This window comes from Polyodon spathula, chromosome 38 (assembly GCF_017654505.1).
Source record: "Polyodon spathula isolate WHYD16114869_AA chromosome 38, ASM1765450v1, whole genome shotgun sequence".
In the NCBI taxonomy this organism is placed as follows: Eukaryota; Metazoa; Chordata; class Actinopteri; order Acipenseriformes; family Polyodontidae; genus Polyodon; species Polyodon spathula.
Genome location: NC_054571.1, coordinates 4,074,676 through 4,102,629, shown reverse-complemented (window position 1 = coordinate 4,102,629; position 27,954 = coordinate 4,074,676). Strand labels below are relative to the sequence as shown.

General features: G+C 40.1%; 1 protein-coding gene across 1 annotated transcript; it reads right to left on the bottom strand.

The window, feature by feature from the left end:
- Positions 1-176: 176 nt before the first annotated feature.
- On the bottom strand, positions 177-27,702 carry LOC121304506 (E-selectin-like). The gene is made up of 10 exons (XM_041235671.1): positions 27,514-27,702; positions 24,520-24,609; positions 17,603-17,811; positions 13,023-13,188; positions 10,840-10,986; positions 9,204-9,244; positions 4,865-4,960; positions 1,607-1,784; positions 465-578; positions 177-181 (listed from the first exon to the last, which is right to left on the bottom strand). The coding sequence occupies exons 1-10, from the start codon at positions 27,533-27,535 to the stop codon at positions 177-179; spliced, it is 1,068 nt and encodes a 355-aa protein (XP_041091605.1). The 5' UTR covers positions 27,536-27,702.
- Between the last annotated feature and the right edge of the window lie 252 nt (positions 27,703-27,954).

Sequence of the window (27,954 nt, the reverse complement as noted above, 5' to 3'; positions counted from 1 at the left end):
GTGTAGGGTAGGTTCTGTCTCACATACCCTGTTTTGGGTTACAATAGTACTGATCACCTGTGTTCGTCCTATCCCAAAAAGACTACAATTCCAATGTTACACCCCCCACTCACCTGACAAATTTTTAAAATGTATGTTACACCCCCCCCCCCCCCCCCCCCCCCCCCCCCCCCCAGTTAGTCTGTAAATACAGAATCAGAGTATCATGACTATCACCATGGCGACTTGCTTTACTGTGTATATAAATGACATACAGACAGACAGGTTCCTCTGTTAAAATTCTGACACCCTCAGTAACTTGTGCCAGCCAGTGTAAGTAAGCAAGTGTCATATATATGGACGTTAGACAGACTTATTTTACAGCACTTGCACAGTCCTATCTTTAGTGAGATACAAACCTTGACAAAGTAAATGCAGAACTAACAGAGAAATTAAATTGCTAGAGGTATATTATTATACATTACCTTTCTTTTTCTCTTCCATAACTTTTCCCAACTTAATGTCCAGTGTGTTTTTATTGGCTTGTAACTGTTCCTTTGATGCATTGTGTTTGACTGGTATAATCAGCAACTCCATATCTTGAAGGAAAAGGCAATTTGAAGTAAGGGAATGGTAAGTGGGTTTCCTACAAAGTAAGTTGTTTTGAACACATTGTACATGAAAACAACATCAAGTTCATATCTGCTTGGTGGGTGTGGCTGGAGCATCCTTTCCATGCCATTGCCATAATCCAATATATATAGTTTCCAAAACGTGAATGCATTTGTATGGTTGGATACTGACCCAGCATTTTCCACACTGTACATACCACACCTCTGGAAAGTTTAATTGAATGTCGCCAAATAGCACAGAGATTCCACAGGCATGCATTTTTGATTAAATCCCCACTAAATGAGCTGCTATATTCTGGTCACAATATTAAGAACTAAAAATGTATGAATGAGAGGAGACCATTAGGCCCATCTAAACTCACAGTAGCTGGTGGATCCCAGAGCATTGTCAAGATAGGTCTTCAAGTGTTTCTGCCTCAACTACATGACTAGGCAGCCCATTCTATACCCTCCCCACTCTGTGTGAAGAACTGTCTCCGTTCCTCTGTCCTGGAGTCTAGCTCCACTTAATTTCCAACTGTGTCCTCTGTTCCTGGTTTCTGTACTGTGCTTAATTGTTTCAGGTTAAGTACGTCATTCCCTTTCAAGATTTTAAAACTTCACTCCCCCTAACTCTTCTTTATTCTAGGCTAATAGATTCAGCTCTTCATAGCTCAGTCCTTTAGCCCTGGAATTAGTCTGGTTGCTCTTCTTTGGACTCCAGGACAACAATGTCCCTTTGATCCTGCAATGACCAGAATTGGACACAATATTCTAAGTGTGGTCTCACCGGTGCATTACACAACCTCATCATAACCTCCTTGGATTGATAAACTACAGTCGTGTCTATATACTCAAGCATGCTGTTTGCCTTGTTGATTGCTTCCCTGCACTGTGTGGTTGCTGACAGAGATGAGTCTATTACAACACCAAGGTCTTTCTCTTGCTGTGCCTGTTCCAGTTCTATCGCTCCATGTTCTAGTTCTATTGATAATGGTTAAAGGACTCCTCCTTACCTAGATTGGCTGAGCGCACATTTTTCCTTAACAGAATGTCTGAAGGCTCAGTCAACTGCAGCACTGCCCTCTCTACGGTGTCCAGGTATGATTCAGCTGCAACAGACTTCTCTTCTATGGTCAGGTTACTCCACAAGGAAGTGTCGTTCAGAGCAGAGCTTAAAACACCAGCTGCTTGCTGAAAGAAAAGAATAAATGAAAGTCCATTAATCACTCAAGGGGCCGTCCAAAATTATCTTCTTTTTCTGAAAACATACAAACTGCACACTGGGAGGAGGGTGGCTTGTGGGCTGTGTACAGTATTTGATAATGACAACACTTTTATGAAGATTGGAATATTCCGACTCCTTCCTGCAATGCTCAGCTACAATATGTCACACTTGTCAGAGTTCTTGATATTCTTACATTTGATTGAGAAAAATGATCCTGGATACTGGCACAAAGTTTCTTCACACAACACACTGTCTGTGGAACAACATCTCAGTTGCGAGCTCAAGTTAATTTTCACAGTGTATGTGTTTACATTTTTTCTCATCAATTTCTTTTTTGATTAAATGTGTTTCTTAAAACTACTATCAAATGTTTGACATTGAAAAGGCTATTTTGAAATGTAATAGTGTATATCAGCGTGATAAGTCACATTTTTTCAATGGTGGATTTCAAAAGGGTGTTTCTTTTTTTCATTGTACTTTGTTTCCCCATTATGTAAATACATGCACAATTCATTAAAATCTGTTGAGATATCGCAGAAACAGTAGTCAAAAGAATCTTTCATACAGTACCATACAAAAACATAAATACAGCACCAGACTGGAAGATTGTGCCTGTCAAGCAGCACATGCAAAACTGGACTAAAAAAACTATTTTCTGCAATTTCTTTGGAGTTTTTGTCTCTCTTGTACTAGATGAATACAACCACACTTGACAAACTTTATAAATGGAATACACACAGAGATGTTATAGGGCTTGCCCGGTATGAAGGTAATAATATACAACTGACTTTAAAATGACGTGAGTGGAATTTCTCGGTGGAGAGAATCCTATGAAGAATATTTGAAGCCAAGTACAATAGTCTCCGTCTTAGAGAACACCTTTCGGGAAGCAAGCAAAGTGTTCTCTTAGCCGAAGTGTTCTTTAAGACGGAGTTGACCACCAGACACAATATGAATCAATAAATAATTACATATTTATTACTTGTCATGACGCACATGCATCAACATATGAAATGAACAGATAACTAAGAGAAAAGCAATAGGCAATTGTAATAAATAATATTACACTTGTAAATAGTGTTAATAAACTATAACAATAAAATAACAGACAAACTAATGTTAATAAACTAACTAAATTAACAAAGCACCTCTACACACATTTAAAAAATGCAGCAGCATCGCTAGATTCATTATGAATACCTGTACAGGAACAATATTCAAGATATGCACAAAATGTTGATGCAACTCACCAGAACAGAAAACATGAAATTGCTCAGTGACTTGTGTCTGATTCAGGTTTTTTCAGGAGTTCGAACAATTTCCAACTTTTTGTAGCAAGAAAAACAGCGGCGTGTTTCGCTGTTTGCTTACATGACATTTTGTAATGATAAGGTGCACTCATGGAAATCAGAATACAAAATGAGGCAATGATATGACGCTGGTTCTGGAAAGATTGAATAATCCAATCAGTGTGCCTCAAGACATTCTCACAATGACAAGTCAGTTTTGAAAATATTGAATAAATAATTTTAATTTAAGTTTGATGATTATGAGTTGTCAGGTTACAAAACAGTACTGTATCAGTTGTGAATGAAACGCTATCGGTGCCAATAACAGGGCGAGGAGCCCTATACATGCATTTGTTTATTTATTTTTAGAACAGGGTCTCCCCCTCCACCCCTGTGCAGTTTATTATTTTGTATTTGTTTTGTTGTATTGTTGTTATTATTATGATTTATTTATTGTATTTAAATATGACGGTTGTAGCTGTGTTGTAGCTGTGTTTTGTTAATATTTTGTTTCTGGCAGAGGCGAAATTAGGCAGCTCGTCCTCTGCCAGTGTATAATAAAAAAACCTGTGCAGAAGGTGGCCATCTCCCAAATTAATTAATTGATTAATTTGTTTCTAAATTGGGAGACGGTCACCTGCATATAAACCTGAGCACTCTCAGCTCATAGTGGGTGTACTGAGGAGAGTACGGGAGTGCGAAAGGAGGGAGAAACAAAACAAAACAAAAATAGGAACAGTGACAGCAATCTGCCCAGCCTGACCTATTTGGCTTTCTGTTTGTGTTTCTATTTAAAACTTTGCTCTGTGAGCAGTGTCTTTTTCTTTAAATATGTATTTTATTTTTGTTATTTAAAAATAAAATGGAACAAGCATCATTGCACCATACCTGCAGTGTCTGTTTGTTTTTGGTTCATGCTTTTGCCTGACGTCACCACCCGGCTACCCTGTCACAGTGCCAAAAAGGTGTTATTTTAAGCAAAATTCCTGTTCCTTTAGCCGGCGAATTTACAATGGGAAAAGTCTGTTTCACAACAAGGGTGTTCTCTTAGGTGAAGTGTTCTCTTAGGAGGTGTTCTTATAAGCAGAGGAATACTGTACCCCCTGCTTTCTGCGCACTGGCAGTGATCAACGGAGGTATGGAAACAAAGTGTCTGTTTGTGTTACACACAGAAAAATAATAACTAGCCATGGAGGACATAACATAAAATGTACGAACGAGAGGAGACCATTTGGCATATCTGGTTCCTAGTAGATGATTGATCTCAACAGGAAAGCCATTGGCCTGTTAGAGTGATGCTAGGAACATGGAGTGAGGCAAGAGCATGGAGCTGACCTTCAGCACAGGGAGTGATGGTGCATTGTGACTCGATTTTTAGTTGTAAATAAAGTTTACTGTTGAAAGGGAGAAGCTGCAGCTAGCTGTCTAGCTCTCAGCTGCCTGAGCTGAGGCGAACGAGCGGTGTGTGAGTTTTAGGAATGTGGCTTTCTGATTTCTCTTGTCTCGCGCCGTTTTGTGGTTGAATTGAGTCACCTCAGGGTTAATGGGTTATGTTGAGGCCTGTGCTCTAACTGACTAAACAACAATGCACTCATTTCTAAGGTGAGTGCGCGGGGAGAAGTGGACTGGCTTTAAGTTCTTCAGTCGTGTGCAGCAGAAGGTACTGAGAGTTCATGGGGGGAGGGTTTAGGTTCAGGTTCAGGTTTAGTAAGCTGTGTTCTCTGCACTGATAAGGGTTAGAGAACTCTCATTCTGACCTGCAGCTGATATCCAGATGTAATGTTAGTTGAACTGAAGTTAGTGATGAAACAAAACCAGGCAGAGGAACTGGTTAGGTTACTCGATGTTCCTGTCTGTAAAAAAAAAACAAAGAAAAGCACATATTACCATTTATCTAAATAGCAACAGAATGGAAACATTCCATCTCCCAGTATACAAGACCAGTAGATGATTAATTCTCTGAATACAGCATCGCTACTTAATATACACCTCTCTGAATACAGCACCGCTACTTAATATACACCTCTCTGAATACAGCAGCCCTACTTAATATACACCTCTCTGAATACAGCACCGCTACTTAATATACACCTCTCTGAATACAGCCCTACTTAATATACACCTCTCCCCTACTTAATATACACCTCTCTGAATACAGCACCGCTACTTAATATACACCTCTCTGAATACAGCAGCACCGCTACTTAATATACACCTCTCTGAATACAGCACCCCTACTTAATATACACCTCTCTGAATACAGCACCGCTACTTAATATACACCTCTCTGAATACAGCACCCCTACTTAATATACACCTCTCTGAATACAGCAACCCTACTTAATATACACCTCTCTGAATACAGCAACCTACTTAATATACACCTCTCTGAATACAGCACACCCTACTTAATATACACCTCTCTGAATACAGCAGCCCTACTTAATATACACCTCTCTGAATACAGCATACCCTACTTAATATACACCTCTCTGAATACAGCACCCCTACTTAATATACACCTCTCTGAATACAGCACCCCTACTTAATATACACCTCTCTGAATACAGCACCCCTACTTAATATACACCTCTCTGAATACAGCCCTACTTAATATACACCTCTCTGAATACAGCACCCTACTTAATATACACCTCTCTGAATACAGCACCCCTACTTAATATACACCTCTCTGAATACAGCACCCCTACTTAATATACACCTCTCTGAATACAGCACCCCTACTTAATATACACCTCTCTGAATACAGCACCGCTACTTAATATACACCTCTCTGAATACAGCACCCCTACTTAATATACACCTCTCTGAATACAGCACCGCTACTTAATATACACCTCTCTGAATACAGCAGCCCTACTTAATATACACCTCTCTGAATACAGCACCCCTACTTAATATACACCTCTCTGAATACAGCAGCCCTACTTAATATACACCTCTCTGAATACAGCAGCCCTACTTAATATACACCTCTCTGAATACAGCAGCCCTACTTAATATACACCTCTCTGAATACAGCATCCCTACTTAATATACACCTCTCTGAATACAGCACCTCTCTGAATACAGCTACTTAATATACACCTCTCTGAATACAGCACCCCTACTTAATATACACCTCTCTGAATACAGCACCCCTGAATACAGCAGCCCTACTTAATATACACCTCTCTGAATACAGCAACCCTACTTAATATACACCTCTCTGAATACAGCAACCCTACTTAATATACACCTCTCTGAATACAGCAGCTACTTAATATACACCTCTCTGAATACAGCAGCCCTACTTAATATACACCTCTCTGAATACAGCACCGCTACTTAATATACACCTCTCTGAATACAGCACCCCTACTTAATATACACCTCTCTGAATACAGCACCCCTACTTAATATACACCTCTCTGAATACAGCACCCCTACTTAATATACACCTCTCTGAATACAGCAGCCCTACTTAATATACACCTCTCTGAATACAGCACCGCTACTTAATATACACCTCTCTGAATACAGCACCCCTACTTAATATACACCTCTCTGAATACAGCACCCCTACTTAATATACACCTCTCTGAATACAGCACCCCTACTTAATATACACCTCTCTGAATAGCAGCACCTCTCTACTTAATATACACCTCTCTGAATACAGCAGCCCTACTTAATATACACCTCTCTGAATACAGCACCCCTACTTAATATACACCTCTCTGAATACAGCAACCCTACTTAATATACACCTCTCTGAATACAGCAACCCTACTTAATATACACCTCTCTGAATACAGCAACCCTACTTAATATACACCTCTCTGAATACAGCAACCCTACTTAATATACACCTCTCTGAATACACTACTTAATATACTCTCTGAATACAGCACCCCTACTTAATATACACCTCTCTGAATACAGCACCCCTACTTAATATACACCTCTCTGAATACAGCACCCCTACTTAATATACACCTCTCTGAATATAGCAGCCCTACTTAATATACACCTCTCTGAATACAGCAGCGCTACTTAATATACACCTCTCTGAATACAGCACCCCTACTTAATATACACCTCTCTGAATACAGCAACCCTACTTAATATACACCTCTCTGAATACAGCAACCCTACTTAATATACACCTCTCTGAATACAGCACCTCTCTGAATACAGCACCGCTACTTAATATACACCTCTCTGAATATAGCAGCCCTACTTAATATACACCTCGCTGAATACAGCAGTTTTACTTAATATACACTACCGGTCAAAAGTTTTAGAACACCCCCATTTTTCCAGTTTTTATTGAAATTTAAGCAGTTCAAGTCCAGTGAATAACCTGAAATGGTACAAAGGTAAGCAGTAAACTGCCAGAGGTTAAAAAAAAAAGTTTAGGTTATCAAAAACTGAAAAATAATGTACATTTCAGAGTTATACAAAAAGACCTTTTTCAGGGAACAAGTAATGGGTTAACAACTTACAGCTGTTCTGCAGCAGTGGAAGTAAATTAAGCCTTGAACGTTGATGCTAACAATTCCTACAGGTGTCCCAACTTTTGTTGATTACTTACAAACCCTCTGTCTGTATAAAAGCAGTGTCGGAACAGACTGTGTTACTACACCCTCTTAAGCATTATTTGGACAGTGTTGTACTGCAGGAAGTAGTATATTGCTATCATAATGGCGAGAAAAAGGCAATTAACAAAGGAAGACAGACAGACCATTATAACCCTTAAAAGTGTAGGTCTTTCCTTTAGAGAAATTGCAAAGAAAGCCAAGGTGTCAGTGAGTACAGTTTCCTACACCATCAAAAGGCACTTGGAAACTGGAGGAAACTCTGACAGGAAGAGGTCTGGCAGACCCAAAGCCACAACAGATTCAGAAGACAAGATTCTGAGAGTCAACAGCTTGCGTGATAGATGGCTCACAGGACAACAGCTTAAAGCACAGCTTAACACTGGTCGAAGTAAGCAAGTCTCAGTTTCAACTGTGAAGAGAAGAATTCAAGCTGCAGGTTTGACAGGTCGAGTGGCAGTAGGAAAGCCATTGCTAAGATGGCAAAATAAGAAAAAGAGGCTTGCCTGGGCCATGAAGCACCGCCAGTGGGCTACTGAAGACTGGAAGAAGGTCTTATGGACCGATTAATCAAAATTTGAAATCTTCTGTTCATAACACAGGGTTTTTGTATGCCGTCGAGTAGGCGAAAGGATGGTTCCTTGGTGTGTGACACCAACTGCCAAACATGGAGGAGGAAGCGTGATGGTCTGGGGCTCTTTTGCTGGATCCAGAGTTGGCGACTTGCACAGAGTGAGTGGCACCCTGAACCAAAACGGCTACCACAGCATTTTGCAGCGCCATGCAATACCCTCTGGTATACGCCTAGTGGGTCAGGGGTTCATCCTACAGCAAGATAATGACCCAAAACATACCTCCAGGCTATGTCAGAACTACCTTAGAAGAAAAGAACAAGACTGTAGGCTTCATATCATGGAATGGCCAGCACAGTCTCCAGACTTAAACCCCATCGAGCTGGTTTGGGATGAACTGGACAGAAGGGTGAAAGCAAAGCAACCTACAAGTGCAACACATTTGTGGGAACTTCTGCAACAGTGTTGGGAAGAACTTTCCAAACAATATTTGATTTCCATTGTAGAAAGAATGCCACGAGTGTGTTCGGCTGTTATATCTGCAAAAGGTGGCTACTTTGATGAGTCACAAATTTAGATTAAATTTTGTTAAACAAAACTATTCCATGATTTCTTTTTTATCTCCAATTGTTTATTTGTTCTATGCTTTAATTTCAGAGTACATTGAGACATTAAACTGCGTAAATTTCAATAAAAACTGGAAAAATGGAGGTGTTCTAAAACTTTTGATCGGTAGTGTACACCTCTCTGAATACAGCACCCCTACTTAATATACACCTCTCTGAATACAGCACCCCTACTCAATATATACCTCTCTGAATACAGCACCCCTACTTAATATACACCTCTCTGAATACAGCACCCCTACTTAATATACACCTCTCTGGAACAGTGTAGATGTTTTTAACAAACTGATCACCTACATTAATGTTGCAGGTTTTCCCATCTTGGATTTTTGTTAAATCTGAAAATACAAAACAGCAAGAGAATAAGTTACAGGAGCTAACACAAAATATAATTCGTGGAAAGCATGGCTACATTTTGACCTTCGAAGATTTGGAACACCTTACCGAACGAAGGTTCCAACCTCCGATAGTACTGATTAGCATAATTTACTAGTGACCATCACCGTAGCTACTAGTTTATATTTGATTGAAAATCGTACTATTTTACAAATGGAATGAAACATTCACGTGCAGTTTAAAAATACGTTCTATAAAACAGTAATTATGTTTTTACGATTTAAATAAAATGTGAGGCTGGCAGGGATGGGGTTACATCTATCCCTGCCAGCAATTACAGGTGTGTCAGTTCCCTAGTTAGGTAATTGGTGCTAAATGGGGAGTGGCCACAGGTATAAAAGGAAGGAGAAAACCTTTGTCTGGTGGAGGGAGTTAGGTTAGGTGTGGGTGTGGGTGTGGGTGTGGGTGTGGGTGTGGGTTTAAATGGTATAGTAAAGGTTAATGCCCAGCCTATATGTGGTTGTATTGTTTTGTTTCAACCTTTTATTTTGGCCCTTGTGCCTGTTTATTTGTTCCTGTTTTTGTGTTTGTTTGTTTATTAAACATGCACTCTAGTTCTTAAACTGCAGCTTCCTGTCTCTGAGTCTCTTTCCTGCCGGTAACAGCTTGGGCTGGGACGCTACTATTTCACAGTAACAGTTTTTGTAATGCGTCTTATTTTTGCTAACTTGTTTACAAAAGAAAAAAGAACAGTGTTTAATGCTTACCAATTCATACAAGTTCTAAATTGCAATTAAAAAAATCTCAGCTGTGGAACAGTTTCCCATTCCAAACACAGAACTGTAACCCCCAGTTGGGATCTTCAGATACAGCTCTTGCTAATTTATTTTTATCCCAAAAAGTAGGGTTTCAACCTTTATAAAATAAAGGTTAAAATAATGATTAATAAATATGTACACTTTATTGCTTGCAACTTTTTTCCTCTGAAACAAAACCTAGCTCAACAAAATACTTCAGACTATAGATTAACACAATTTCTGTTTTTTTTCTGTCTTCTGTTTTTTTGAAACCCATGCTCTGTGCTGTGACCTTTCAACTGTTTTTTTAAAGGTACAGTGCTCAGTTATCGAAATTAAAATGATTAGTGTTAGCGTATACATTTTATTTCATACTTATTCTACCATAACACCTCTCTTACAACGACTTGTACACTAGATATTTTATTGAAGCAATACAACCGCTAAGAAACAGCAGCAGCACCATGCAGAGTTGTACGTATAACGATTTGGCAGTGGATTTTAATACAACAACTTTTGTTTTAGTGATAGGCATTATACAAATCAAAAGATCAAAATTGCATGTGAGTGACAGCAATGTGTGATTTATAGTATTCATAAATTCTCAAACGGTTTCTGTTAACAGAGAGAAAAAAAAACATCTGACAGTGCATGAATGTCTCCTGACAAACCTTCAAGGTTTAGAACTACCTTCGGATTCCTGGCTAGTGAACGAACCTTCCAGCCTTTGAGCACAGCCCTAGTGGGAAGCGTATTCTGCTCTAGTAAACCCCAGTGTAAGACATCTTCTATTTACATACCTTCACACCGTGTTTGATTGAGTATCCATTCCAATCCAGTGTTAGGAAATAATCCAGGATTACAGGAGCAGGTGTAGCTGCCGACAGTGTTGGTACATTGTGCATTCGGACCACAGAGCCAGGGGTTTTGGGCGCACTCATCAATGTCTGCATGAAAACGCATTTGAAATTTCAGTTCGTATCTGCTTTGTATTTCCATTCCCATTACTCTCATTGTGCAGTCAGTTTTCCAGAGATGAAAGTCTAGTGTACCTCTGTGTTACCTAGCATCCTTATACTGCACAACAGTGGTTAAAAAAATTGTAATATGTTAATATTTCATGCAATATTACTATTAGCTTCATCTTCACACTGTCCTGTGTGGCTTCAGTAGTAAGTAACCCCAATGAGACAGTCTCACGTGTACAGTTTGTTGATTAGTCCGATACTAAATGCTCTGTTAGTTAGGATTGAGTTAAAGGTTATGGGTAAAGTTGTGATTTAGGGTTAGGGTATGATCCTGTGGATGCTTCTGAATATTTGGTTTTGGACAAATGGAACACACTTGTGGCATCTGTTTTAATGCAACTTCCATATCCACAGAACATATCAGGAGGGTTATTTAAACCTTGTTGAGTTTCTAAGAATGAAAATGTGACCATGGGAAATTTATAAACGAGAGGAGGCCATTCAGCCCATCTAACCTTGTCCGGGGTCCTACAAGCTGATTGATCTCAGAACTTTGTCAAGTTGTGTCTTAAAGGATCCAAGTGATTCTGCCTCAACAACATGACTAGGTAACCCATTCCATCCCCTCACCACTGTTTGTGTGAAGAAGAGTCTCCTTCAGCAACATGACTAGGTAACCCATTCCATCCCCTTACCACTCTGTGTGAAGAAGAGTCTCCTTCAGCAACATGACTAGGTAACCTATTCCATCCCCTCCCCACTCTCTATGTGAAGTATCTTCTCCTTCCCTCTGTCCTAAGGGTTGTTTTTCTTGTGAACAGTTTCTTAGTAACTGAAGACATTCTATTCTGGGAGATGTAGTTGTTAGTGGAAATTTTAGGGGAATTTAGGGGATTCATGTGGGGAATGTGGCTGGGTCTTGATGGTATGTCAAACTTAAATACAATATAATATGATGGCATGTCCTATCTGATCCAATGGTTTGTCAAATGGAAATATCTGCATTATTATATGAGGTCCAAAAGAATGTGGAAAGATTAATTGCTACTGGACTTGAGAGAATCGTAGAATACAGCTTGTAAAGACATTGTATGAAAGCAGGAAGTCTGATCATTAACATGGTCAGAGGTTAAAACTAAGTTGCACTGAAATGGTTAATGGCCATTGGACACCTCGTGTAATGGAACTTTATTTGAACTGTTTCAAAGCATGTGGTCTTTATCATTAATAAAGCCCAGGCAGTGAAAGGGTTAGTTTTTACTGGACAACATCGATAATGGGACTAATAAAACCAAAACATTAGTAACCCTTTAAGGACCTTATTCATGTAAACACGATCATACTGAAGTGTCATTCTGGGCCGGTGATCGGGTAAACACGATAAATAGCACACTTCATTTATTTGACTTACTGGGCCACCACACTTTGCAGTGCAGATTGTAAACACATATCATTGGATAGGGGTGGGATTGCAGTTCACTGCCTGATTTGTTTGTTTTTTTCATGTGACATCATTGAGACGAGCAATTGATTTTTAAAGGGCAAGGACAGGTTACAACAGCACGCAGAAACAAAACAGCACAGGAACTCATTTTAAAACAAAGGAAAACATTGTAAATCAAATGTATTGGACTTATTATATTAGAACATTTATTCTGGCTCATGTGTTTTAATGTATGTGTTGTTACAACATTTATACATATCAAGGAACAAGTGGATACAAGCAGATAATGTTTCATGAACTACATTTATCAGGTTCTTTTTTTGTTGTTTTTGAAACACAGCGCAGAGCAGAGAGGGATAGAAAATACACTGTCACATACAGTAAGCATGATCAATAATTATAGGCAGAAAAAACAACAGAGATATTTCAGAACACACACAGGGATTATATTTAGAACATGTAGAAATACAGTTGTAAGACACATCCCTTTAATGGAGGGTGGCAATGCTTATGGGCACACTGTGTGTAATACATGTACACAACTGAGCTGAAAAAGAACAGAGCTCCTTACCTGTATAGCAAAAGAAGGGGTAAGAAAGGCTGCAATTCACATCTACCCATTGACCTCCCACGTACTGAAGCATGATTACACAGTTGTCGTCGTTCTCACTACTTGGGCTCCCTTTTTGCCAGTGCTGAAATGATGAAACCCCTCCGTCAGACCACTTCCAGGGTGTCTGTTTAAAAAAGCAACAGCAGGTTTAAGAGGCGGTGAAGGTGGCTCCTCTGCCCCCTGACCCTGGTGCCCCTCCAGCTAAGCTGTGCATTGGAATTATTATCTGTTAGGATCCCATGCTAAAATATGACTCCATGGCCATTGGGTTGACCCCACTGGCTTGGGGTTAACTGACATTTTTAGAAAGCCAAAATCTTTTCGTGTTTGACTTGGGGTTGTCTTGCGAATGACCCCATCACAACGCAAACAATTCACTTTTCCGGAAAATCATCCCCTCATGTCGAAGTGAGATTACTTTGAATTACCAATCTGAATCTTCATCCCTTCTTGTAAAAGTGAAACTAGTGAAATACTGTCTTCTAGCACTACAGCCATCTCAAGCGCTATCAATTATTTACCATGGGGGGGTGTAACTAAATTGGCAGTGATAACTTCTGGAAATGTTGCTACTGAAGTCAAGTTTTTTGTTGCTGTGCTATTTTGACATGATTAATGCTAAAGTGGACCACAAGATGCTGCGAAGCATGAAAAAATAACTGAACCAAAACTATGCAAATGTCACCAGGGCTGTTTTGGAGATTTCTTTACACAGGTGTAAAGAATGCCAACTAAAAAAGCAACATGTCCAGAAAGGGGTGGTAGTGAAGCCTGTGTTTGATGTAAGCATTCCTGCTGCCAGGTACATCGTATCCACATGCAGACAGAAAAGGACAGAGAATTCTCTTACATTTTAAACGGTAAAGGCCATTTGATAAGATTCAGCTTTCTCCGTTCTTTGAAAACCAAGCAAGCTGAAGAAGTAGCTTATTGAATCATTGATATTTTTAGCATACTTGGGATGCCTTGTAGACTTCAAAGTGACAATGGTGAGGAATCTGCCAAATAAAATAAATGAAAACCTAAAAGAACTGTGGCCTGAAGTGCATGGAAAACCTCACCACAGTGGAAAAGGCAAACCATGATGTCAGACAGGTGCAGCAGGGATGAATCAGAACACTGGGTAGAAGGCTTACATTTTGTTCAGCTACAGAAAGATAGCGATATAGCGTTCTCCATGTCAGGATATGTTTGGGACCAGAGCGAGTGTTGGTTTGGCAGATGCAGAAGTCTTGGACTCTTTGACATCTGTGAAGGACTTGGAAAATGTGAACTGGGAACCAGGAAATACACCAGGAAATTTGAGCTAGAGGGGGTTTTATTTTGTTTTGTTTTGTTGTTTTCCTTCAAAAACAATAAGGCTTGTAGTTTTTAACTTACTTTTTCTGACTAGTTGTGGACAAAATTGCCATGTCATCTGTGCTGTTTAGGAACAGGAGGAGGAAGGGTTTGGATCTCAGGTTATCTGTGACTGGTGCAGCAAGAAACAAGTATACAGGGTTCCCAGGAGCAGCAAAGAGAGCACTAGACAAACTAGCCATGACATCCAACAGTAACAACCTCGCAAAAAGAGGTGGCACTGTCATAGTCAGAATCCCAGATGTGGACTGAGGTCGAGGTGAGCCACGAAATGTCATGGCTCTGGTCCTCCAGGAAAAAGACGAATTTTACACTTCGGGAAAATTGAAACATAAGAACATAAGAACATAAGAAAGTTTACAAACGAGAGGAGGCCATTCGGCCCATCTTGCTCGTTTGGTTGTTAGTAGCTTATTGATCCCAAAATCTCATCAAGCAGCTTCTTGAAGGATCCCAGGGTGTCAGCTTCAACAACATTACTGGGGAGTTGATTCCAGACCCTCACAATTCTCTGTGTAAAAAAGTGTCTCCTATTTTCTGTTCTGAATGCCCCTTTTTCTAAACTCCATTTGTGACCCCTGGTCCTTGTTTCTTTTTTCAGGCTGAAAAAGTCCCTTGCGTCGACACTGTCAATACCTTTTAGAATTTTGAATGCTTGAATTAGGTCGCCACGTAGTCTTCTTTGTTCAAGACTGAACAGATTCAATTTTTTTAGCCTGTCTGCATATGACATGCCTTTTAAGCCCGGAATAATTCTGGTCGCTCTTCTTTGCACTCTTTCTAGAGCAGCAATATCTTTTTTATAGCGAGGTGACCAGAACTGCACACAATATTCAAGATGAGGTCTTACAAGTGCATTGTACAGTTTTAACATTACTTCCCTTGATTTAAATTCAACACTTTTCACAATGTATCCGAGCATCTTGTTAGCCTTTTTTATAGCTTCCCCACATTGCCTAGATGAAGACATTTCTGAGTCAACAAAAACTCCTAGGTCTTTTTCATAGATTCCTTCTCCAATTTCAATATCTCCCATATGATATTTATAATGTACATTTTTATTTCCTGCGTGCAGTACCTTACACTTTTCTCTATTAAATCCCAAACGGTTACACTGTCGAAAGGAGAGCCGTTTCTCGCAGGGATTGCTGTGTAACTCTAAATGTCATGGTAGCTCAACGACCCGTTGTAAAATAACCCTTCTGCCTCTTGTTACTAGAAGTATTGAAATTGTTTTCTTTAATTTCAAGAATTGTTATTAAGTTGATAACATGACAATAAAGGCATTCATTCAGCTTTACCATCTAAGAAAATAAACATGGTCTATGGGTAGGATTGTTTAATATAGATATATATATATATATATAATATATATATACTATATATATATAAATATATATATATATATATATATATATTTTATATAATATTTGAATGTGTAAGATTTATAATTGTGGGTTTAAAGTTGTGGATGAGCATATGCTAAATAAAATATGTTCCTTTCTTAAAATAAGTTAGTTGTAATTTTTCTTCATACAGGAACGTCTTCAACTTCAAACAATATTAATGTATTATTTTGATACATATGGTATAGAGGCTCCTTGCTTTACCATGTTGTTTTAGCACTCTTCCTTTTTTAGTGCATGTTTCTGAATTTGGAATGTTGATCTTTGTATGATTGTTGCAAAATTGATTAATAATTAAACATTACTTAGCCCACTTTTGTACTGCAATAAAAATAAGTAAAGAGATCGGACAGTTTGATATTGGATTTAAAAGCACAGGCCTGCACTGTATTTATTACCATGTTAAGTTTAAAAAAAACATTTTTTTTATTTCCAAAGTAGCCCAGATGACACATTTGGGGCTACCCTGGAGATCAATCCAAACTAGTCTCACTTTGACATGAAGGGACGAGGATTCAGATCTGTAATTCAAACTAGTCTCACTTTGACATGAAGGGACAAGGATTCAGATCTGTAATTCAAACTAGTCTCACTTTGACATAAAGGGACGAAGATTCAAATCTGTAATTCAAACTAGTCTCACTTTGACATGAAGGGACAAAGATTCAGATCTGTAATTCAAACTAGTCTCACTTTGACATGAAGGGATGAAGATTCAGATCTGTAATTCAAACTAGTCTCACTTTAACATGAAGGGATGATTTTCAGGTATCGGATGTTCTTCGTTAGATCAGCTTCGGGTAAAGTGAATTTTCTGCGTCAAGAAAACCCCAAGCCAAGCATGAAAACATTTCGGCCTTATAAGGTTCCTGGTGTGGGACCTCCCTGTGTAGTGGGAGTAGCACCCGGCCCAAGCTTGGCCACCTTTTATTTCTTAGCTGTTTTTGAACTGTGTTTTGTTTTTCCTTTTTGTTATTCATGTACTGCTAAGTATATATCTTACAGCCCTGTAACTCATGCTGCTGAGCCTGTCAGTGTAAACACTAGCTGTGTAACTCATGCCCCTGAGCCTGTCATTGTAAACACTAGCTGTGTAACTCATGATACTGAGCCTGTCAGTGTAAACACTAGCTGTGTAACTCATGATACTGAGCCTGTCAGTGTAAACACTAGCTGTGTAACTCATGATACTGAGCCTGTCAGTGTAAACACTAGCTGTGTAACTCATGATACTGAGCCTGTCAGTGTAAACACTAGCTGTGTAACTCATGATACTGAGCCTGTCAGTGTAAACACTAGCTGTGTAACTCATGATACTGAGCCTGTCAGTGTAAACACTAGCTGTGTAACTCATGATACTGAGCCTGTCAGTGTAAACACTAGCTGTGTAACTCATGATACTGAGCCTGTCAGTGTAAACACTAGCTGTGTAACTCATGATACTGAGCCTGTCAGTGTAAACACTAGCTGTGTAACTCATGATACTGAGCCTGTCAGTGTAAACACTAGCTGTGTAACTCATGATACTGAGCCTGTCAGTGTAAACACTAGCTGTGTAACTCATGATACTGAGCCTGTCAGTGTAAACACTAGCTGTGTAACTCCTGCTGCTGAGCCTGTCAGTGTAAACACTAGCTGTATAACTCATGCCCTTGAGCCTGTCAGTGTAAACACTAGCTGTGTAACTCATGCTGATGAGCCTGTCACAGTGACTGGGCCCTGCTTGCCTCCTGCACCAGCAGCAGCTCAGAAGAGGACCCTCTTAATACTAGCCTTCACATTGTCACGATGCAGCCCAATCCAGATGCGTTTAAGAGAAGTATTTTTCATTATATTGTACAGGTGATCTGCTTCTTCCTGGAGGTACACAGTGACCAGGTCCGTGTGATTTCGTCTGCAATGGCTCTGCGCTTCAGTCCAGGTCTTCGAAGTTGTCACTAAATGATATTGTCTGGTGTCACAGGAGGTGATTGTACAGGGCGCTGGAAAAAGAAAATAATGCTTAGAAAAGCTGCTCATGTATAGATAACAAAGGCTACTATTAAAACTATTAAGCCTGTCTTTGTTTCATTCTTTCCCTGGTACCTGTTGATGGGTTAGTCATGGGTCCTTCTTAAAAAAGAAAGAACAGAAATTAAATTTTCCCTCATTTCCTCATAATGTGCTGATGTTATTGTGTGTATTTTTATGTTCCTTTTGTCTCCAGCAAAGCCCATATATACAGTTTCCACGCTTGAGGAAAGTGAATCCAGGAGTCGAATCTGGTATTAAACCTGGAAGTAATTAATGTGGCTTTACTGCCTCTTCTGTTCACACTAGAAACTAATCCCAGATTTGATGCAGTTTCATTTTTGATGCAGTCTTGTGACAAAGTGCCCGCCCCTGTGTATATTATCTGTTATGTGTTGCGTGTGGTGTGTTTAAATGTTGGTGTATAGACATTGGTACACGGGATATAAACGGGTCTGTGTAACACAAGTGTTTAAAATGTATATGTGTATTTAGGCACAAGGATTGCACAGCACTTCAAGTGCAAGTAAAATGTAGTAATATGTGAGCACGAGGAATTGCACTTTATTAATTCACGTGCTGGGATTCAAGTGAATAATTAATTGGTAATTGAATCCCAGCACAACAGTATCTATAGATGCACGTTGTCACATACTCGCGGTTTAGGTGTTCGGTGAGTGGAGAACGGGATTGGAGATGGAGGTAAAGATAAAAAGCATAGTTAAAGTTAAGAAGAATAGTGAAAGTATCTGCTCACCGTGTTTGTCTGTCTAATCCGTTTTGTTTGTCTTTTTTGTTTTGGCGACGTGTGCCGTGTCCTGTTTTTGTATTATTACCAACGTTTATTTTCTGTTCTGTTTATTAAATCTTTCGCTCAGCTCCACCAAACCACAACTCTCTGTCATTCATTCCTTTTCCTGGTTCTGACGCCACCCACTTCGGCCGTCTCTGTGACATGTGATGTCCTGCGTGGGATTTAACAGCGCCTCCAAGTGTCAGACCAGGAGAGGTTTTTTGTGTGGAAAAAAAAAAAAGGGGGCGTCTTTGGATTACAAAAAAAAAAGGAAGAAAGAAATGGGGAGAAGCAGGAATGAGGATAAAGAGGTGAGGGACAGGGAGGAGGAGTGCCACCTAAGGGCCAGACATCCCCGGCGATGTAACCAGTCCTTGCCGGGGTGCCTCCTCTGCAATCAGGACCATCTCTTTGCCAACTGTCCCTCCGCTGCCCCTACCAAGAGGGAGAGGAGGAACTGCCGCAGAAGAGGAAGGCAGAGGTCCCACCACTGTCTCCAGAGCCGCACCAGTCTCCTGCAAGTGAGGGAGAGCCGCACCAGTCCCCTGTAACAAGGGGAGACTACATGCCGCTCCCACCTCCATGGGCAGGAGCAGAGCAGCAGGAGCTGCCTCTGCCTCCGCCCCCTCCACCGGCAGGCGCAGAGCAGCAGGAGCTGCCTCTGCCTCCTCCACCAGCAGAGGGTGAATGCCTGCTGGGTCCCTGTCCCCCAGCAGAGGGTGAATGCCTGCTGGGTCCCTGTCCCCCAGCAGAGGGTGAATGCCTGCTGGGTCCCCGTCCACCAGCAGAGGGTGACTGCCTGCTGGTATCACTTCCCCCACCAGCAGAGGAGAGGAGCTGGAGCTTCCTCTGCCTCCACCTCCATCAGGGGGAGAGGAGCAGGAGCTGCCTCTCCCTGGACCAGGACTAGATGCTGGAGGTCCTCAGCAGCCTGTGTATAGGCTGCTGAGGGAAGCACTGGGAAGAACCTCCCGGCTGCAGTGGCCGAAAAGAGGGCCAACACCCGCACCCCAGCTTGTCCTGACTGCCAGCCTCACTTCGCCCAAGGATGCCTCAGCATCGCCTGGGGTTGCCCGCCGCTCGGCATCGCCTGGGGTTGCCCGCCACTCCACATCATGGCCGGAAGTACTGTGGCCAGGACCCCACAAAGGGGAGCTGCCGGCCACGAAGGAGGGGGAGGAGGTCTGGAGACCACCAACCCCAGCAGCAGTTTCGCTGTCGGAGATCGTGGGGGAGGTCCGGAGACCTGCTCCCTCTGCAGTTTCTTCCCTGCAGGAAGAACTGTGGTTGAAGCCCCACCAAGGGGAGCTCCCGGCGCCGAAGAAGGGGGAAGGTCAGGAGACCACACCCCAAGCAATCTTTCCGCTGCTAGGACTACCCTGGCAGGAGAATGCTACCCTGCTGTCAGCATTGCTGCTGACAGCATTACGACCTGTGGGCCCCTGAAAGCCTCTGGTCCTGGCCAAGGACACTGGGCGGGACTTTTGGGCTTTTAAGGGGGGAGGTGGCCATTGAGGCCATGTGTGCTTTGCACAGGGAGGGATATATGTGACAAAGTGCCCGCCCCTGTGTATATTATCTGTTATGTGTTGTGTGTGGTGTGTTTAAATGTTGGTGTATAGACATTGGTACACGGGATATAAACAGGTCTGTGTAACGCGAGTGTTTAAAAATGTATATGTGTATTTAGGCACGAGAATTGCACAGCACTTCACGTGCAAGTAAAATGTAGTAATATGTGAGCACGGGGAATTGCACTTTATTAATTCATGTGCTGGGATTCAAGTGAATAATTAATTGGTAATTGAATCCCAGCACAACAGTATCTATAGATGCACGTTGTCACATACTCGCGGTTTAGGTGTTCGGTGAGTGGAGAACGGGATTGGAGATGGAGGTAAAGATAAAAAGCATAGTTAAAGTTAAAAAGAATAGTGAAAGTATCTGCTCACCGTGTTTGTCTGTCTAATCCGTTTTGTTTGTCTATTTTGTTTTGGCGACGTGTGCCGTGTCCTGTTTTTGTTTGTTACCAACTGTTTATTTTCTGTTCTGTTTATTAAATGCTGAGTGAAACATTCGCTCAGCTCCACCAAACCACACATCTGTCATTCCTTCCTTTTCCTGGTTCTGAGACCGCCCGCTTCGGCCGTTTCTGTGACAAGTCTGTTGATCATTGATGAGCACTGCTATGTTGCTGTTGATTGAAAATATTAATTTGATTGTCTACTGCTCTTTTCTGTACTTGGTGAGGCAGACTGGTGCTAGGATTCAATGGGCCCTGGTGCAAGAGTGTGAAGTAGCCCCCCCTCAATTAAAAAAAATAAATAAATAAATAAATAAAAAAACCTCAACCTAAAATAAATCTTTGTTGCAAAAATGAGTCCAAATCATGTGTGATTTTTGGGGAATTAAACGTCAGTTTGTTTAGCTGCACAGGTTTATGTTTCATGATTTCAACTCTTCGCTCTTTGGTACGAAAGTTAGGCCAGGTAGCTGGATCATATAAATCACATGAAGGTGCCTGACTGGGTCCTGGGTTCACAGTACGGATTCAGGACCTTGTATTTGCTGCTGTTGTACATTTCCAGTCCGATGTCTCTGATTCCCGTCTTTTCTCTGGCTCAACTGTTTGTTTATCATGCGAGGAGGAGGCTGACGGTTCCACCTGCTGTTGTTGGAACGCTTTCAAACCATTTACTGTACTGTTTTTTTGTTTTGTTTTGTTTTTTTTAGCATTTTCTGCTTCTTTTTGGGAAATTTCTAGCTGTCTTTTCTGCTCTTTTTGCTTTGAACAACCCGACCTGTGTTTTGATGGCATATTCAATATACTGTACGTTATGTACTTATTACCACAACTTTGGAAAAGTTAGCATACTTCCACCGAGCATTTATTTATTTATTTATTTTCTACCAGGCAAGTCTATTATGGAAAATGGGAGAGTGATGTAGGAGTTTGCACAGAGAGTTAAAGTTGGCTGATAGGCCAGTGTGTTTATTTTTTTTTTGTATTTGATTAGATACCTTGTTAGTAACTGTTTGTTATAATCTTTATAAACAGCAGCATCATAAAGAGAATCATAAACTCAGTGAGATCCTTCCATTACTTTATTTTCAGTATTTGGATTTGGATATTGTTGCATTTTTTCTTTTGTTTTGATACTTTTTCTGGGACTGTTTAGTTGGGGTTTTTTTTAATACTTTTTGGAGTTTCATTCTTCCTTATTAATCCAGTGTATTGGGTTGTTTATTCAACTGATTAATTATTCTAGTTGTTTATTATTCTTGTTTGTTTTGTTTTTTTTGTTGGTTATTTATTCCGACATTTCCAGCCTTTAACCATATTGTGCAATAAACCGTATTGTCTTTGTTATTGGCGTAAGTCACCTTTTGTTTTCTTTTTCGCTGTGCAGTTCACTTTGATAACCTGGGGCCGGTTTTCTAAAACTCTGATAATTGGATTTCCGCATTTGATCTGGATAATATTGTGCAATTGCGTTTTTCAAAACATCGAAATGTGATCGGGATTGCTGTGATCCGGATTTGGTTTTGGTAATCCAGTCGCTCTCTTAATCATGATTAAATGCTGCAATTGGGTTTTTCAGAATGTAAAGAGGAGATCAGGATTACTTTGATCCAAAGGATTATTGTGATCCTACTGCGGAGGTGGGTTTAGCTTTTAAATGATCACAGAACAGCGATATTGTGTTTGAGTTTTCACAGCAAGCACACGCTATGTCAAAATCGAATGTTATTATATCATATTTATATATTTATTTAAGTTTTGTATCCATGCCAGCAAAAAGGAAAACAAGTATTTAGTGTTATAGCTGTAATACAACATCAAACGCATACACCTTCACACACACCATCTTAAAGCTCGTCTGAGATGCTGGACTCACGACCCACGAGGAAGACGATGAAGATGTCTGAAAACACATATACTTTTTTTCAAAAGTTTTACTTTTATTCAATTTAGATTTATTTATTTAATTTCTGTTAAGCAGGCATAAATAAAATAACAATTGTTTGCATGCGTTATATGTGCACTAACATTAAAAGCGATTTGTGTGATTTTTTGTTAAACACTAATGTAAAACATAAAGTGGTGTATTACTCATTGTAATGAGTAATATCTTATTTATTTTATTAATTTATTTAGGCTATATCATCAATAATAGCCTCTTTATATATAAAAAAAAAAAAAAAACACATAAAAAAAAAAAACAAAAAAAACTATACTTAAGAACTAGCCCACTTCAAAAAACTGGATTTTGTAATTGTGATTAATTGTTATCTGGATAAATGTAATCCAGAAGTGACATTTTCTAGAAAAAAAAATGGATCAAAATGAGCCAGATAAAAGTAATCTCCATCACAAAATATAGGATTACAAACACCGGATCACTGTTACTCAGATTAAAAATTTAGAAAAACCGGCCCCTGGTCATGGTAATAATCTAGGTCTTATTTTGATTCAGTTGTGACCAGTAACACCTGCTTGAAAGGGAGTGGATCGTTACAACCTAGCTTTTATTTAACATGCCCTTCATTTTTAAATTCCATAAATCAGACCCATCAGATCATGCATTCATCCGTGTGTTTTTAAACAAGGAGTTTTATTTGTAATGTTTATTGGATAAGGCATTATATTAAGGTTCTTCTTATTAATATTTTTATAAATGATTATTGTGGCAAAGCTTAAGCCTTGCACAATGGAATATGTAGTTTATTGTATGTTTTTGTGTTAATTGTTAATATTGATTTAATTGTTTAGCTGCTGTGGCGCTCCGCTGGGGACGATTACCTGTCTGCGTGGAGCAGCAGCTGAAAGCAATCAGCTGTTCCAGCAGGCAGGTGGGCGTGTCTCAACAGAGCGTCAGTATAAAAGCAGGGCGATCGCTGTGATCGGGGCTGCTGCAAGGCCTGCCGTTTTCACGGCATTTTTTGAGTTATAGTTTGGGGTATTGTGTTTTATTTTGCACTTTTTGTACGGTTTGCTGTATTTGTCCTCTGTGCGTTACCATCGCTGGTAACGTCACATGACCGCCTTTATTTTACTTTCACTTTCTTTTTGTTGTTAATAAATCCTGCGCGCCTGTGCCGGCGTTTCAACACCGACCTCTGTCTCTCTGTATGCTTGAACAGCGGCGACCCACACGCGTGACTCGAGGAAGACCCTGTCACAATTATAAATATATAATAGATGCTTAATAACTATATTATAGAATGTTAATAAAGCATCATAGATTATTTCTAACCATGCAATAGCCATAGACAGAATTACAGTTTTATAAAGTGGACAGTTTTTAGCCACCTATTGTGCTTTGGGGTGTTTAAACTAATTCTGTTTATGGCTGTTGCATGGTTATAAACCATCTAGAATGCTTTATTAACACTCTATGACAAAGTTACAAAGCATATATAAATTATTTATAAAACATTAATAAGCAGCACCTTAATATAAATTTTTACCGTTTATTGAATGACATTCTATTAAAATACTAGCTTCCTGGTGTTTTTATGGTATTACTCTGTTTAATAAAAATATCACACAGATGGCAATTTAGATTGACCAATCAACCTGAACAGCATGTCTTTGGACTGTGGGAGGAAACCCATGCAGACACGGGAAGAACATGCGAACTCCACACAGGCAGACCCATAGGCCGGAATTTAACCCAGGACCCTGGCACTGTGAGGCAGCAGCACTAACCACCCAGCCACCGTGCCACCCCTTAATAAAAATGTGCTTTGTGTAATTATCATTTTTTTGAAAATTAAAATCGATTTCTCAAACATAGTTTTACTCAATAAATTTGCTGGCCACACTCCCCCCGCTGGTGAAAACAAGAATCAAATGTTTGAAAGGTTATTCATTGTAATTTACCAACAAATGAACCATTTGACAAGGTGAATCCAGCTTCATAAGAACGGTCTGCCAAGGAACAGCACCAGAGCAGCAATCCTGCAATGATACCTGAAGACAAGGAAATGGAAAACATGTTTAGACGCACTGCAACAATATGGATAGCACCAGAGATATGAATTCACACTCACAGGGAATTCGTGCTCAGTGAATTTGTACTATAAGAAGTCATTTTTTATAAGCAACTGCTACATTTATCCAGAGCCATGTAGAAAATGTGATCAAACACGCTGGTGTATTGTACCTGATTGGGATCAGGGTTCAGTTTGGGTTCAGAACCTTCTGTGCCAGCTTTTACATTTCTTTTACATTACAAAAATATTGGCCAGAAAACAAAACCATCATGCACCTCGCTATCACAGAGGTCAGGTGTTAACCTCCAGCCTGCACACAGAGCTATCATACTGACCTATTTTATAACTTAAAACTAACACGGGAGGGAGGACTTTTTCTTTTAGAGCTGCTAAATTATCACAATTATCAAAGGAACACTCTCCCTTTGTTAGTCAGGGAAGCTGGGACAGTTACAATATTTAAGTCAAGACTGAAAACACATTTTTATAAAATGGCATTTTTATCTTAGTGTGATGTGCTACTTTTTTTTTACTCTGTTATTTTTATTTGTGGCAGAAAATATGTCTGGGAACTTTTATTTGAATGTATTGTGTTTTTGGTTATGTACAGTGCTTTGTGATACTTTGATATCAAAGCGATATATAAATGTAATAAATAAATAAATAAATGTTCCTGGTGTAAGGAGTTTAGATGGTATTCTTATATGAATTACATGGAGTACCACCACGTTGGGTGCAAATCCTCAATTCACCAGCAAATGACTGCAAAAAACACCAAAGAAACAGGCAACACTACCTCTAAACACAGCCAGGGGCTGAAACTGATGGCAAAGCAAGTCACCTGAAAGGAAGTTATCTGCATGCTGGTGAAGATACTGTATATCATCTTGCAATCTGGCAGGGTAGTCAGGAAGCGGCAGACGAATTTACACACACACTGAAACACACACACACGTTTGTATTCTAACTCCAAGTCAGACAAAACTCCACACAGGGTGAAAGTCGACAACAAACGAAATATTTTGGCACTTAAAAAAAAAAAAGAAATGTAGGCGCATGTAGCAGGGCGGTAGGAAATCCCTGCTATTTAATCGTATTGTTTGTTTATTTTTAGAACGGGGTCTCTCCCTCCACCCCTGTGTTGTTTTCTATTTGTTTATTGTTTTCTATTTGTGTATTTTGTATATAGATGACGGCGAACCGCCGTGCGTTTTGTTTTGTATTGTTTTGCAGCGTGGTTGGGAAGCCCCATCCACATTAAAAACACGTGCAGAAGGTGGCCATCTCCCAAATTAATTAAGTGATTGATTTGTTGCTAATCGGGAGATGGTCACCTGTATAAATACCTGCAGTTCTCTGCACTCCAGGGGGTGTGTACGGAGGCGAGAGCGAGATATTGGTATTTACAATACAGGATCAGTGACAGCAATTTTTTTTTTTTTTTATTTTTGAGCTCTGTAAGCAGTGTTTATTTTTGTTTAGATATTTTATTTATTTTTGTTTTCTTTAAATAAAACGGCGCACGCGCCACTGCACCGTACCTTTGTTTTTGTTCTTGTTCCTCCTCCTGGTCTGAGTCACTGCAACGCCATTTCTTGCCACAGTATGTTTAGTTCTTAAAAGGGTGTTTTACAAAGTGGGGACATTCCCACAACGTTGTTTTTTTCAGGAGTTGCTAGCTTTGTGAGGACATTTTCTCAAATTTTGTCCGCACATTGTTAGTAATACCCAGGGCCCACACAAAGATTTTTGCAGCCCTAGGCAAATTAAATCTTTCACTCTTTTGTAATGAACTGCTGCATTGGAAGTGAAACAAGACTCCGGGAGACCAGATGGGATGCCAAATTTGCTGCTTTTAATTACTGCACTAAATAAAATGACAGTGAATCCCTGTTTGGGCCGGGGTTCATGCCAAATCAATAAATAAAAATAACTCCCTCGCGCTCTCTGCTTTTCCTCTCACTTCCTTCTTCTCTTTCTTTCCTCCAACACTCGCACTCGCTCACTCTGCTTCTCTGTTCTTCTTTCTCACTCTTGGCTCTTTCTGTACTTCACAGATATTTATCTCCATATATAAACAAATTATTGTACATCAGATTGTTTGTTTTTTTTCCTTTGTTCAAACGTTGTACAATCATCACTCTGGTTACAAATGGTATTACTGTCTACTGTTTGAAAGTTTTATAGAAGAGGACGTTTTCAATTGCATGTTTTGTTAGTTTTATAAATAACAACAAGAACCCTATTATAAAGTCCTCAACAATATGGGTACTCAAATTTCCTGATGTCTGGTTTCACAGACCCCGATTCATCTTGGACTGCCTCATTTTAATATAACTAAAGTAGGGTTGATGCTGATCTGTAACCAGCCATCAGGAAAGCAGACTAACGTTTCATCTTGTGCCGTCATCAGAGTACCTGCATGTTGACACGCAAACGTGACCTAGCACCTTGAAAATAGCTCTGCTTTCACACTTGGTAAAAGCTGTACAGAGAGAATGGTTTCCTACCTGCTTTCACACAGTAAAAGGCTGTGTGCTGTACAGAGAGAATGGTTTCCTACCTGCTTTCACACAGTAAAAGGCTGTGTGCTGTACAGAGAGAATGGTTTTCTACCTGCTTTCACACAGTAAAAGGTTGTGTGCTGTACAGAGAGAATGGTTTCCTACCTGCTTTCACACAGTAAAAGGCTGTGTGCTGTACAGAGAGAATGGTTTCCTACCTGCTTTCACACAATAAAAGGCTGTGTGCTGTACAGAGAGAATGGTTTCCTACCTGCTTTCACACAGTAAAAGGCTGTGTGCTGTACAGAGAGAATGGTTTCCTACCTGCTTTCACACAGTAAAAGGCTGTGTGCTGTACAGAGAGAATGGTTTCCTACCTGGTTTGCGATGAGCCTGCATGTCTGCAGTGTTCTCAGGAGCTGCTTTCAGCACGTCCACAGGAAACTCTTTGAATCAGCTAATCTTGATAATGCTACCACTGTTTCCTTTTATGAGATTGTGCTCAAGTTCTCTGCAGAACAAGGAACTTGAATTATACTGTACGCAATCTTATCATGATTCAGCTATATATAGCACTGTGACAGAGAGTGAATGAATCCGAGTCAACAATCTCCCTCCCAACCTGCGAGGGCACAGTATAACAGGAACAGTGTGCCCCAGACTGGATGGTTTGACAGTTCATTCCAGGGTCAGTCGGAAGTCGGCCATCCAAAATCCACGATACTAGAAGTCAGCGGCTTACTGCAGTAGACGATGTGTCAGTTATGGATTGCAGGAGATGTGATTGCACTCACTACCAAAGGGGGCGTGGCTGAGAA

Bases quoted from the DNA above. Each gene is read 5' to 3' on its own strand.
- LOC121304506 (XM_041235671.1), bottom strand. From the start codon at position 27,535: ATGCAGGCTCATCGCAAACCAG. The intron at 17,812-24,519 runs GTAAATTACAAT...TTCTTTTTCCAG, and splicing joins GTCAAATGGTTCATTTGTTG to CGCCCTGTACAATCACCTCC. The intron at 579-1,606 runs GTAAGGAGGAGT...TTTTCCTTCAAG, and splicing joins TGTGCGCTCAGCCAATCTAG to ATATGGAGTTGCTGATTATA.